At 34.7% G+C, this 14,030-nt stretch overlaps 1 protein-coding gene and 1 pseudogene across 1 annotated transcript; one reads left to right on the top strand and one right to left on the bottom strand.

Annotated features, from left to right (window-relative positions):
- The first annotated feature begins 1,086 nt into the window (after positions 1–1,086).
- Positions 1,087–2,540, top strand: LOC106757061 (rhicadhesin receptor). The gene is made up of 2 exons (XM_014639644.2): positions 1,087–1,353; positions 1,788–2,540. Exons 1-2 carry the CDS (start codon positions 1,242–1,244, stop codon positions 2,324–2,326), a joined length of 651 nt encoding a protein of 216 aa, XP_014495130.1. The 5' UTR covers positions 1,087–1,241; the 3' UTR covers positions 2,327–2,540.
- Positions 2,541–4,616: 2,076 nt separating this feature from the next.
- LOC106757788 lies at positions 4,617–9,928 on the bottom strand (annotated as a pseudogene).
- Between the last annotated feature and the right edge of the window lie 4,102 nt (positions 9,929–14,030).

The following is a 14,030-nucleotide window of genomic DNA, read 5'->3' as shown; positions in this document are numbered from 1 at the left end:
TTAAGATGGTGAATATTTCCACTTTTTTGTGCATAAAATTAAATATTTGTAAATGATCTAATAATAATTCAATAACATGTCATATGATAGGTTAAAAAAAATCCTAAGATCAGTATCATACTAAGAAGAATGTTTAAATCTAACATATTATCACAAAACTATCTTTAATAGATGTGAAATCTTTAAAATATTTTTTTCTTTTTAAATTGGGTATATCATGCATGTAATATGTTTTAAATATGTTTTAAGCTTATTGAAGAATGTTATAATTTGGTTTTCTTGTCCTTTTATCTATCTTTTTGTTTGGTAATCTTTAACTCTGATGGACGAGTATAAGTTGTGTTTATATGCTTAGCTAAATAATATTATTTATAATCAATATAAATGTGATTTAACAATTTATATACAGTATCATTTTTGTATCTATCTTTTTATTGTTGCAATGTGAAATAAATTATGGGTAATAAAACGAAGCTTGTATTATATGTAGTATGAATTCTTGATGATATAATATTTTTCTTTACAATATAACGTATAATTGTCAAATAACAGAGCATAATTTTATTGGGTTAATTATATTTTTTTTCCTAATCTTTTATGAAAAATGTGTTTAATATCTAAATTAATTACAAGTATTTTGTTCATACATTTTATGAAAGTTACATAAAACATAATGCTCAAGAAAGTAAATATAAAAGTTATATTTTAATTTATTATAGAACTTTGTTTGTGATATGAAAATCCTAATAGAAAATGGAACTGACCCATGTGAGGGTTGCTCATTCCGTAGAAGACACAACCTAAAATAAACATTTTGTTTAAAGTAAACGCCATCTATTCAAATTTTGGGAACACAAAACAAGTTAACTTATGATTCTGACTGTAAATTAATCAGACAGCCATGAACAGAAGGATGTGGCACGCGCCAGACCCGCAACTCACCATTGACTTGGTCATTCATCACCAAAACACAGGTCGTAGGTTTAAAGTCCAAGAATTAGGCATGTTGCATGCGTTTAATTGACACGCGCCATTTGTTCAACTTATTAACTTATTATGATTACATTATTCTTTCCTTCTGCATCTACTCTCTACCGCTTGTGATAAATACCCCAACCACGCCATCACTTCCTTCAAACAATACAATTCCAACATACTTTTCTTCTCTTTTCTCCACTTGTTCTTCTTAAAAGTCTCTGCTTTTTTTTTTCTCCTTTCATTCCCAACCATTATACTCTGATATGAAGCTCACAGCCTCCCTCCTACTATTCACTTTTGCTTTGGTGTTAACCACCATCACTGCATCAGATCCTGATCCTCTTCAAGACCTCTGTGTCGCTGATCTTGCCTCAGGTACTCTTTTTCTATCAAAGATGTCAACTTTCATGCACACCTTCACTTTCCCACTTAATAATTAGATTTCATCCTTTTTTTTCTTAATCAATTCATTCTCCCAGACCTACCAACTCCTTTGATTTTGCTTTTTAATCAAACCTTACCCGTTTCTACAATTCAACATTAAAATAAACCTCTCACCAACTCCCATTAATCATTTCGCATTTCTGTAGCATGATTGGTGCACTGAACTTTTGATTCGTGTATAGTTTGATAGTGAGTTTTTTTCTTTTTTTGTACAATAGACATACAGAATTTGACTACAAGTTTTTACCATCTTAAATAACCAGAAGTAATTTCCAGCATCATTCTTATCAAGGATGTTGTACATGAGAATCTGTGATCTGCATAACATGTTTTTTTTTTTTTTTGTGCAATTCTGATTGTTACAGCTGTTAAAGTGAATGGATTCACCTGCAAAGATGCTGCGAAGGTAAATGCGTCTGATTTCTCCTCAGACATATTAGCGAAAGCAGGTGCGACAAACAACACCTATGGGTCCTTGGTGACTGCAGCCAATGTTCTGAAAATCCCAGGACTGAACACCCTTGGTGTATCTCTGTCACGAGTTGACTATGCTCCAGGTGGGATCAACCCTCCTCACACGCACCCACGTGCCACCGAGATTGTGTTTGTGCTGGAAGGAGAACTCGATGTGGGATTCATAACCACAGGCAATGTGCTCATATCAAAGACCATAAGCAAGGGTGAGATTTTTGTGTTCCCAAAAGGCTTAGTTCACTTCCAAAAGAACAATGCAAAGGAACCTGCTTCGGTCCTTGCAGCCTTCAACAGTCAATTACCTGGCACACAGTCCATTGCTCTCACCCTCTTTACAGCCACACCACCTGTTCCAGACCATGTCTTGACCAAGGCCTTCCAGATTGGTACCAAGGAGGTTGAGAAAATCAAGTCCAGGCTTGCACCTTAGGAATAATTTATGTTTGAATCTGTTTCCATTGTCTCTGTCATTGCTCTTTCACCCTTCTTCTGTCTTCTTGTTGCTTTACGATTCATGTCTGTTGGAAAATCATAAAGGATTTAGAATGTGAGTAAATGGGGTATATTCATTTCTTTCATAATTGCAATTTGAAATACCATTGCACGCTTCTTATTTTCTTCATCAAATCTTCCATTAGTGGTCATGTCTCTGCTGTTGACTTCGTAATAGTTATCAATATCTGCTCCACAACCTTGCCTACTGTTCTCCCGTGAAACTGTGAAATCTCAATCTATTCATATCTTCCCCTCACTTCATTTCTTCACTACCAACCAAAGTAAAGGTAAAAGAATAAAGGAATAACTAGCTCTCTAATTTTGTCAATTTGAATTAATAAAAGTCTTTATGTTAAATGCATTTAACGCCGTGAAGTTTTTGAACATGTGACACGCTAACGTTTTCAGGTGACATCGTTTCAAGTGCATGAGTGGATTATAAAAGGGTGAAATCCCTAAATTAAAAGGAATTTCACCCTTTTATAATCCACCTATGCGGTGCCGCCTGGAAACGTCAGCGTGCCACATGTTCAAAAACTTCACGACGTTAATTATATTTAACAGAAAGACTTTTATTGATTTAAATTGATAAAATTAGGGACCTAATTTATCACTTTTAAAATGGGAGAACCCAATTGAAACAAATTCCCAAATATAGTGAACTCCGAACCTATTAAACCAAGAATAAAATATGAAAGGGACAAAAACAGAGTGAGTACAGAGATAAAACTAATAAGTTCAAATGTGTTTTTTATATAAGACAAAATTGAAATTTTGTTCATAAACTTGGATATAATTTTCTTATTTAAACTTATAAAATCTATGGATATTATTCTAGTAATTCAATTGTGTTAAACTTTTCACATTGAAAATATTAATTTATTTTTAAAGTTTAAAAATGAAACTATATCAAATTTTGGAACCAAATTTTAAGTTTAAATAAAAATTTAAAAGCTAAAAATATATTTAAACCAAACTAATAATAAAAAGGAAAATAATATATATGTATATAGATATATATTCCATTGTTTTCATTTATTTGCCTTATAATTAACCTATATAAATTTGAAATCACATAGACTTCTTACCAATTTTTTTATGTATTACTGCAATAAATCTATACTACAACACTTAATCACACATTCATTCTTTCTTCACACCTTTTTGTCTTAATTATGTAAAAAATTGTGCAAGCATAAGGGATGTCATTTTAGTACAGATACTGTTAATTTAAGTTACTATAGTGTCACCAATCCAATTGCGATATTCAAATTGATGGGTTTTTTTTTTTTTTTTCTTTTTTTGGTGAAAATAAAATGTGATATTATACTGTTAAAGAACCGTTAAATAATATGTTTGAAAAGACAACAAAAGCTGGTAACTAAGTATGGGAGAAGTTTAATTATATACTTTAACAAGGTCATCGACATACATCTGGAAGGTGCAAATTACAAAATTAATTAACTAATGTGGCACTACCAACCCATATTCATTTCGCATATTACCTCGTGCAACCAATTTAACCCATCTCCAAATATAATATCAATTTTCTGGAAATAAAATGCATATAACTCTATCTTTTGAAATAAAAAACTTTTGGTCTTGTTACTCAAGAGCCATATTTTAGTGTCAGGACCACTCTCAATATTTTTTAATAACATAAAGATGCAACTTTTAATAATATAGGACTGAACAAAAAAATTTGAATCTCTAAAATGAAACTCAGTTTAGTAAAAGTCCAATATATTTTTACGTTACCAAACTCGTATTTAATTTGAATTCAAAATTTTAAAGTCCAGGAAACTAGTAACTTGTTATTTATTAATTTGGTCCATCTATTAATAAAACATTTAATAAAATTTATCAATTCTAAAACGGGATATTTTCTATAAAATGGTCAATATATAAATATTGATAATTTTAATTTATATATACATATATATTGATAACTTTTGAAACTAATGACACAAATTCAACGGATAATAAGAAGATTTTATTATTGCATGAACTTGATGGGACCTTACAGTGATTTGTGTTTCAATTAAAAATAAGACTATATGAAATGAAATAAATAAATAATAAAACGGAAAAAGGAAACTTATTTTTTCACCATAACATTTCCTCCTGACTCTTAAACTAAGAACCTCTTTTGTTCTCGTAAATATGAATAAGCTGAGTGGGATTCAAACTGAAATATCTGAATAATTTGGAATAAATTCTGTTAATGATGCGAAGTGTTCCTAGTTAGCTTTTATTTATGTTTCATTCTGTTGAAAATGAGGCATAATAAGAGCACTTGAGGAGAGAGCGTGAATGATTAGTTATACATATCTACATTATCACCTTACAAGAAGGTAGGTACATAAAAACAAGAGCTAAATATTGAACAAGGAATGCAAATTTCTTGCACCCTTCACTTTCGGATATACAAAAAATATGGTTTGATTTAATTATTTCCAGGAGCTGCGGCAAGTTCAACAGATAAGATGAAAGATGAATTGCCTGCTTCCCTTATGTAACGTACTTCTCCATTCATCAGCTTTAGCAGCTTTCTGCTAATCAGCATGCTGATACCTTCCTCAGATTCATCACCATCACGTCCAAACATTTGGTTCAGCAGTGTTTCTGGAACCCCAAAACCATCATGTGTTATGCTGCAAAAAATAACAAAAAGCAAACACAGTCATTAACAAATTACATATCTATATAATCTCAATATAGCATAACAAGTTTATTTTCCTTCAGAAGTTGTTACATGAATCCAATTCAGGGTGAGCGTGACCTGAGTTGGACCTGTATGAACATAGAGAAGTGTAGGAATAATCTAAGTCTAAGTTACACGTTGAATAGAAATGATAAAATTAAATATCATATAAAAAAATCCATAAACTCAATGTCTTGAGATTTTGGATTAAAAGTGGTGTTAATCCTTTGTGTGGGTTAGACTCAAGTCACTGTAATCTCTTCCTAATAATCACCTTGAGAAAACAAAACAAAACCATAAGTGGTTAATTACCTGAGCTCCAAATTAGCAAGATGAACTAGTTTCCCTAACTGCTGATTTGTTAATGAGGCTGCCACAACAACCTGACCTCCAGTTGGTGTGAAATTGATGGAAACCAATAAAAAGTCGGCTAAGACCTGCTGGAGCCTGAGACCATCACCGTATAAGGTTTCTGTTGCGATCTGCTCTTCAACATCATTGACCACTCGGACACCTTTTGCATTACCTTTCGTCATGGCTTGACTTAAGGAGGCAACTAACACTTCATGCAGAGTAAATTCAAGCATTTCCAAATCCAGGTACCTGTTGAAGATGCAGGAAACAAATGCACATAAAATAAACTGAGTCAAAATTATGCAGGACAGAAGGGATGACTAGTAAGACTGAAGTCTATGCTTCTATTGTAAAAGCACAATATTTAGCAATATCATACCCATCAATGATGCTGTCAAGATCTGAGTCATCCAGGACTTTGCTAAGTTGGCGTTGACACCGAGTACCCGTTTGCAGAAATTGTATTTGTTCAGGTCCTAACTGAGTACCTTCTAACAATTTCCGGGTGAAAACAATCCCGTATAAAGGACTCCGAATTTGCCTTTTCAAATAAGTTAAAGCTTTCAGTCTTTTGGATGCAGTTTGTTCAGATAGGTGCTGAATGTGTAATGCTTGTTGCAGCTCTGGACTAGCTAGTTGCAAGAAGCAGAAGACTCCGGTAACTACACCCTCTGCATCCAACTTCTTACTCACAGAAAGCAGACATTCTACGTGTTTCCCATCACGAGTAATGAAACTAAAAGGAACCTTCTCCGTTTCCAAACCAGCCATGGCTTTGTTAAGTACAATGCTGAAGTTAACAACAGCTTCCTGTTTCCTCAGACGACAACAAGCTATATGTGTACCAAAAACCTCCCCTAAAAGCATTTTATCCATCACCTCCTCTCGCTTCCATCCAGTTAACTTTGTCATAGCTGGATTCCATTCACAACACCACCCAAATTCATCTGTGCCAAATATTGGAGGGATCAATGGGTTTGGGTTCTGCACAATTGCCTTGTAGTCTCCTTCAATTCGGGTGAATTTGTCCATCACTGTCTTCTGAGCAGTTATATCTTGGGCCACAAAACAAACCCCCACAACATTATCTTGAAGATCCCTGCTTGCACAAGCATTAACCACCAAGCTGATAGGACCAGAATCAATCTTCAAATCGTGTGTTTTGATCTCAAATTGCACACTTTTCTCTTCCTCACCTGATCACGTTGTAACATGTTAAATTATAGGAAGTTCAGATAAAAATTAAGTTTAACTTCGAAGCCAAGACTAATTAATAATTCTTCCATAATGCAATATTCATGAATGACTTTAGGGAACATGGCAACCTAACACGTAAATACTCACTCTTTCAAAGTCTCTGCTCATGAATGCTTAGACCTAAAACAAATAGGAGAGCTTGTATGATAATAAGACGAGAAAAGAAAAAGGCATACCCTGCAGTGCCATGTCCAACATCTTCTTGACTCTATCTACTGAAAAATCTTCAACAAGAGTGAGTAAATGCTTCCCAATAGCTTGCTCAACTGGAAGACATGTCAACTCAGCAATTTTTGTATTCCATCCGTTGACCATTCCATTGACATCAACAGCCAAAATTGGTACTGTTGCTGTTTCAATTAACCTTACCATCTCACTAGTCACTGCTTCCAGTTCTTGCATCCCTTCAATTTTCAAATCACCTAATCTTGTATTGATAGCATATGTGCTTATCTCCATACTCTCGTTGTCCTTGAATGCATTTCTCAGTATTAGCTGCAATGAATGAATGGCGTCCATTTCATAATCCTTCCAGGGCAAACTCCTTGTCTTCACAACTTCAAGGAAAGCCTTGAATGAAGATCTTGGATGCATCCTGCTACCATCATCCCTTTCACCAGGCTCATGCTTTGCACCACCCCATCGAATTTCTGCGGCTGTGTGAGATCGGAACCACAAAACTATATCTTTGGAAGATATTCTGACAGCTGCCATTCCACAAGTTATATCACCAAGAGTAGCAGCCCCTGGGAAGCCTGCATCAGACAAGCTATCTGTACTCAAACCTGTGGAATCCCTGTGACATTCAGAGAGCCACAAAGCTCTCTCTTATCTGGGATTCACTTGGCGTTACCCCTAATCTCCATACCTTGTTTTTATACAACAGTGCTGCACCATCGCACTTAACAAGATCCATTATGTTAGGACTCTGTGATACAATACCTAGGGGTGCATCTCGCATCAGCATATCGCACAAGAGTGTTTGAGTCCTCAGGATACTCTTCTCAATAATCTGATACTCTATCTCAAGTTCTTTGTTCACATGGATGGCAAATACCTGAGCCAGGAATTCGCAAGCATACCTGAGAGGGAAAGGAACAAACCTGGGAGTGGAGTGATGGCAAACTACTAAACCCCATAATCTCTTTCTATTCTGTGGCTGAACAGCATCAGAACTATCCCCATCTTCATCATTGTCATTGACCACAACGGCCATAACCAAGGAAGCACTAGAATTCATATTTTGCATGTACTGCAAGTGACAACTATGAGCAGCCCTCAAGGTTGATCCACACAGAGTTAATTCAAATGGAATTTTTTTGTCCTGAAGCACCTTCACATGCTTTGCACGGCAATCAACTATCATACGCACCTTGTTCTTCATAAACAAAAAACGTGTAGCCTGAGGAATATCAGTTGCTGGGTAGTGCAACCCCAGATACGGCTCTAGGTCTGGCCTTTTCACTTCAGCAATCACTTCCCCGTGATCATCCTCATGAAATTTATAAGCCATCACTCTATCATAACCTGTTAGTTCAAAAACCTCTCGAACCATTGTGTCACACAGAGTGTCCATGTTCCCACTAGGCAACGATTGCAATCTAGTTATAGCTTTTGCTGCAAATTTATAGGACTGCAGGGCACCTGCTGCAGTCATGGAAACTTCATGAGGCTTGACTGGCTCAAAATCAATGATCACACTGCCGGTAACACGATGGATAATTGCATAAAAGGGCTTCCCAGAGGACTTGCAATGAACTAGAATGGGGTTAAGAAGTGAAACCTCCCCAAATCCCAGTGCCTTCTGAATAGAAGTAGAACTCGGGGAAGTGAAAATAGTTCTTATGTCAGTGCCAATGCCAAGAGCAAGGTGGTCACCAACACTGGGGACAGCATGGCTAACCATGGTGAGCATTTCAGGTGCATTCTCACTGTAAGCAATGACCCTAAATGTTTTCTCATCTAACGCTAGCAAGCACCCAAATGGTTGGATAAGCTTGCTTTTCTGTAACTGATGGAGGTAAGCAGTTGTGACTTCATCAGACCTTGGTTGATGATCACCACTGGCAGTGCCTGTGCCAGGAGACAATCTCACTGAATTGGAGTAGTTAAAAGAACTACCGGATTCCTCGAAAGTTGCATGCAGTTTTGCGTCTAAAGTTGTCTGAGCAAGAACCCTAGCACTGCGTCTTGATGATCTTGATCTGCCAGAATTATTGCTGGATGATTGGCTAGGCCTTGAGGAGGACATTGTCACTTCAACTGCACTTGAAATAAACCACAAGCACAGAATCACTAAGTTAATATCTCGCAAGGAAGAATGGAATCTGTTTGATTGCTCTAATAGAGATGCAAAGCTACTATGGACCTTGTCAAATGACATCATCCTTACTATCACAATTCAAGAAGAGAAAGTGAATTTTTCGACACTAGAACATTCACAAACTTTGAAAGGCATATCATATTACTTAACTACTATATATCCAAAGTTCAAATAATAATAGCATTATTATTATTTTTTTATCCTTAGCACTCTTCCGCTGCTATCTGATGCACACGGTAAGAGGCCATAAATTCTCTAAAGAATTTCACTGGTATAGACTCAACTAAACACACTCCACTCAGCAAAACATAACTTTATTTCCTTTTTTGCAAATTTGTGTTTATTTTTTTTTTCCACTTTAATTTGCAGGAACAGTAAATGGTACGGTGTCTTAATTGTCCCGGAAAAGACAGAAGAAACACCTAGAGTACGGTTAAGAAGAATTTTCCTTTCCAGAAAGGAGTACATACACCAGAAACGTTAAAAAAAAAAGGAAGAAGCAAATTTAGGAGAATAAGGAATAATAACCAACGTATCCAGAAGAAGCAACAATCATGAACTGAATAGAAAGAAAATGCAGAAGAAGAAACCCACCTTGCAAGGCAAAATCTGATTCCAACCAATGAGCAGAGAGAAGGTCTGAATAGAAGCAGAAAGCAACTAGGGAATATAAATCCCCGATAGCTACTTACTGTTTAGCTGCATCTGTAGATGAACAAGAAGAAGAAGAAGAAGAAAATCTTAACCACCGACCTTTGGGACACAAGTGGAAAGTGAGAACCTCCAAGCTCACAGAACTCGGCAGTTAGAACTGAGACACAGTAGATAATGCCATGACATAGTAAAAATAACAATTTAAGACTACTCTCTCTCTCTCTCTCTCTCTCTCTCTCTCTCTCTCTCTCTCTCTTTCTCTTTCTGGCGATTACTGATATTTAATATTATCATGCAATCATATAGTTTATTATAATATTATTACTGCTATAAAATAATGGATTGGTTTCTAAGTAAGGGACGGGTAATGATGATTGCATCTATAAATAGAAATAAGCAACTTTTGCTTCTCTTATCACGATCTTCTTAATCACCTACAACTCTGACTTTCCTTTTTGTTTGATTGTTGGATACAAATTTAAGAGAAGAAAATACCCAAAAACCTTATTTTGTTTGCATAACTAATTAAGCAAGCTTAATTACCCTACTAAATGGAAACTATTTTCTGGGTCACTCATTTTTTTCATTGGATAGCATAGCAACCCCATCCATAGAAGGAAACATACATAGCGAATAGCAACAAGAAAAAGAGTTATGGGTGTCACGTGCAGCTCCCTAAGCTTATGCCTTTTAACTACAAAAAAGGTAAGAATACCACAAGCAGACACATTTCCACTGCATCTGCTAACTCAGACCAGTGATAATCAAATCATGGAAAGTACTACAGACATGTGTAAGTTATTTACAGTGCTACAGTTTCTAAACACTTTTATACCTGTTAAGGTTTGATTCTTTTTTACTTAATTGTTATTATTTTGACGGCTGAGAAATGAAATCGTACGTGTAACTTTGGGAACCAAGTCAACATAATAATAACAACATACTATTTTGATTTTATTAAATGAATATTACTTTATAAGACAAAATTTGTATACATTCTCTAGAAATTATCATTCTTGAAACACCATAACCTAAATATCTTTTAGGTGGATCTTCAACAATAACACCTACTAAATTCAAGGAAAATAAAATTTTAACACCATTTTTTTGACACCATTTTAACACTGCACACGTGTCAAAATGTGGTTGGACGATTTCAAATTAAAAAATAAACTTTGGTTTTTTTCTTCCAAACATACCCCTGTCTCAACTTTTTTAATTTAAAATCGTCCAATCACGTTTTAACACGTGTGCAATGTCAAAATAGTGTTAAAAAATGGTGTTAAAATATCATTTTCCTAAATTCAATTATATATAGCCATGTTGGAAGTTCTCATTTACACTTAAAAATTCTATTTCCATAATTCACGTGATAAAATTTAATAATAAACTTTTAATAATATATATATATATAGTTAAATTAGGTTTATTAGAGGATTAACAACAATTGATCTGTATTTTAGTGATATGAAATGCTGAAATTAAGGATGGTAAATTGACAGAAGCATCTGTGTAGTGGAGGTTTGGCCTTATCAGTAAAGTGGATCTTTATTGGAAGATGGTTGATTCAATGATAGCGTAATGTGCACGTAGGGTTGCTGTCATGAGGTGGTACTTGCGATTTCCAAGCTACAGCGTTGGAAGTTAGAAAGGTTTCTAATCAACTACACACAACACGACCAATGGCTATTCATTTGAACCCCATCATGGATAAACTACAGTTTTTATTATGTCTATATTTAAAAGTAGGTCAATTGATCTTTTATTTGTTATTTTTTATAATATTCAATTTTATATAATTTTAAAATACTTTCATTAAAAAAAACTTTATGATATATAATTTTTAAAATAATCCTGAAGAAAATTAGCTTAGTTCTTTAATAAAACTTTAAAATTGTAACCTATTTAATTAGTTCTCTTTGCTTGCTGTTCCCTACTCCACCATGGTCCTTACCCTACCCACATGCAAACTCAACATCTGCTTTATTGATTTATTAGTTCGTCTTTCAGATCATCCACTAATTCTCGAGCTTTCCCTCCAAGAGTTTATCTTCTCAGAAGCCCACAACTGCATACAAAATTAAGTGCAGTGCTGAGGAGACGAGTTATTGATGGTAGAGCTGTTGTTATATCTATTATGGTTGAAGCTTTAAAGCTCTTCTTGTTCTAAGCTTCCTATATATGTTAATTACATAGCAACGTTGACATAAATGTTGGTGCCATTGACATTAATATATGACACATTGTTTGTTGCATCAACATTGTGAGGTCGGGAAAAACATCAATGTTAACAATAATTAACTTCATTACAAATAGTATTTGCTGTCAAAATAAAATATTAAGTAAACAATTATTTGAACTAGTAGGTTAATCACGTTTATCAATTACAACTAGTTTTGGTGGTGTGCTTGATTGTAATTTGAATCGTCAGAGTATTATTCATATTCAGACCACCTTGTTTCGGTACCAATTTGGTTTCCATCACTAGATTATTCAAGGAAAAGGTAAATAGCACAAAAACATTTCAAAGAAACAAACCAAACAGATAATCAAGTTAATTGCTGTTGCTGTTAACGGTATGTGACCATTCACCGTTACAGTTATCTTCTCTTTGATAACAATGGTATTTGATTCAGAACATTTTGCCTCCCAGAATTCCAGATATTCTTTTTCTTTTCCAAAAAACATGTTCCTTTAACGAGGTGATGTGCTGAGTTTGGTTAATCTGTTTCCAGAATTGTGTTCCAGCCTTGCTGGAATAACACGCTTTTGCTTTTGGGATTCCTCTGTTTGTAACCAAAAGCAAAAGCTTTAGGGATAAAAGAATCTCATAAGTAAAAATTCTCTATTGTTGGGATAAGGATAACATATTTCTTATCTATTAGTCAAAACCTGCAAGTTTGCCTGAGAATCAGAACTATGTGATATTACAGCGTAACTGGTTTTTTTTGGCAGATAACTCAACTTATGATAACATTTAACCTTACTTAAGTACGAGAATATTTAAGCAAACTAACATTTCCCATTCAAAAATAGATTGTGCCAGAACTAAATTAACCAGATACCCCACAATAATCATGCAACATGAAACTATGCATGCATGATAGAGTAATCGTATAACACGGGATGTTGAAATTTTTATTTTACCATTTGTTACAAAATTAGCAAATCATCAATCACAAGTCATTTTTTTCAGGTAAGACACCACCTTGTTGGCAGTTCACCACCTTTCTTTGTCCTTGTCAAATATTGTAAAGCATCAATTTCTCCTTCATCCATTACACTACTGATTCTTTAAGAAAATCAAAATCTGGACAATAAAAGCTAGACAAACAAATTTCAACAAGAGCGCAATAGTGAGGCGAACATCCATCCCTCCTTCCCCAAATAAATAAATAACGAGTATATTACAGGGCATCAGCCTCTGAATTAGTGATGAGAATGAAATAGATGCCAGAAAAAATTGTGACTAAATGCCACCAACAAACACTAGAAAGAGAGATCAATAAACAAAACTACCTTTTTCTTCTTTATCTTGGTTTTCTTGTTTTCTATCTCATGTAGAATGTTTAAAACTAAAATATAAGTCATATAAGGAATTTTTAGCCTTGCTATGGGTCAAAGATACAAGTCTCAGCCAAGACGAAGGTGTACCAACATGGTTTCCACTACCAAGTTTGGGACCATAAGTAGACCTAGGTCACACATCTAACACAATAACTCAACAGCCGAACCATAATAAAATCTGTACCTTGAACTCAGGTTTCGTACAGAAGCCACTGGATGACAACCACGACGCATTACCAACCCTCACTTTCAATTTCTTTAGTCAAAATGGAAACAGCACGGTGCTACACAAACAAAACCACAAAAAGTAAAGGGTTTCCCTCCTGCATCATGAAAAATCCCATAAAGACTGCTATAACTTTGCTTTTGGCTAGGAATAAATTGAAGCAAAGAATTTTTCTGGCAAGAAATAAATTTTCTTGAGATGAAGTAACAAAATAAAATATTAAATAATTTGAAAAAACCTTCGTAACTTTGGAAGTAATTTGAAACAACAATAAAAATGTTAATTGAACCCATTAATTAGAAATGTTCACAATTGAACTCCCTTGAAATTGGACTTTAAGCATCCAAATGAAAAAGAAGAGAGCATAAAATTGTCGAATGTAGAAAAGATCTTGGAGGGAACCAAAGAAAACTCGACAACTAGAAGAGAAAGATTGAAATGCATACTGATTATGCATATTGCTTATCATGGAAATCAACCGATGCCAGCAGCCTAGCAAGAATAAGTGACAAACGTATGAAGCCTATTAAAATACTTCATCATCGACAAACATA

This window comes from Vigna radiata, chromosome 3 (assembly GCF_000741045.1).
Source record: "Vigna radiata var. radiata cultivar VC1973A chromosome 3, Vradiata_ver6, whole genome shotgun sequence".
Taxonomy (NCBI): Eukaryota; Viridiplantae; Streptophyta; class Magnoliopsida; order Fabales; family Fabaceae; genus Vigna; species Vigna radiata.
Note: the sequence above shows the minus strand (reverse complement) of the source record. Positions and strands in the feature narration are given on the sequence as shown.

What these genes read in the sequence shown, in the direction of transcription:
- LOC106757061 (XM_014639644.2), top strand. Translation starts at nt 1,242, where the DNA reads ATGAAGCTCACAGCCTCCCTCCTACTATTCACTTTTGCTTTGGTGTTA. An exon ending in TGTCGCTGATCTTGCCTCAG is followed by an intron (nt 1,354 to 1,787) that starts GTACTCTTTTTC and finishes TGATTGTTACAG; the next exon opens with CTGTTAAAGTGAATGGATTC.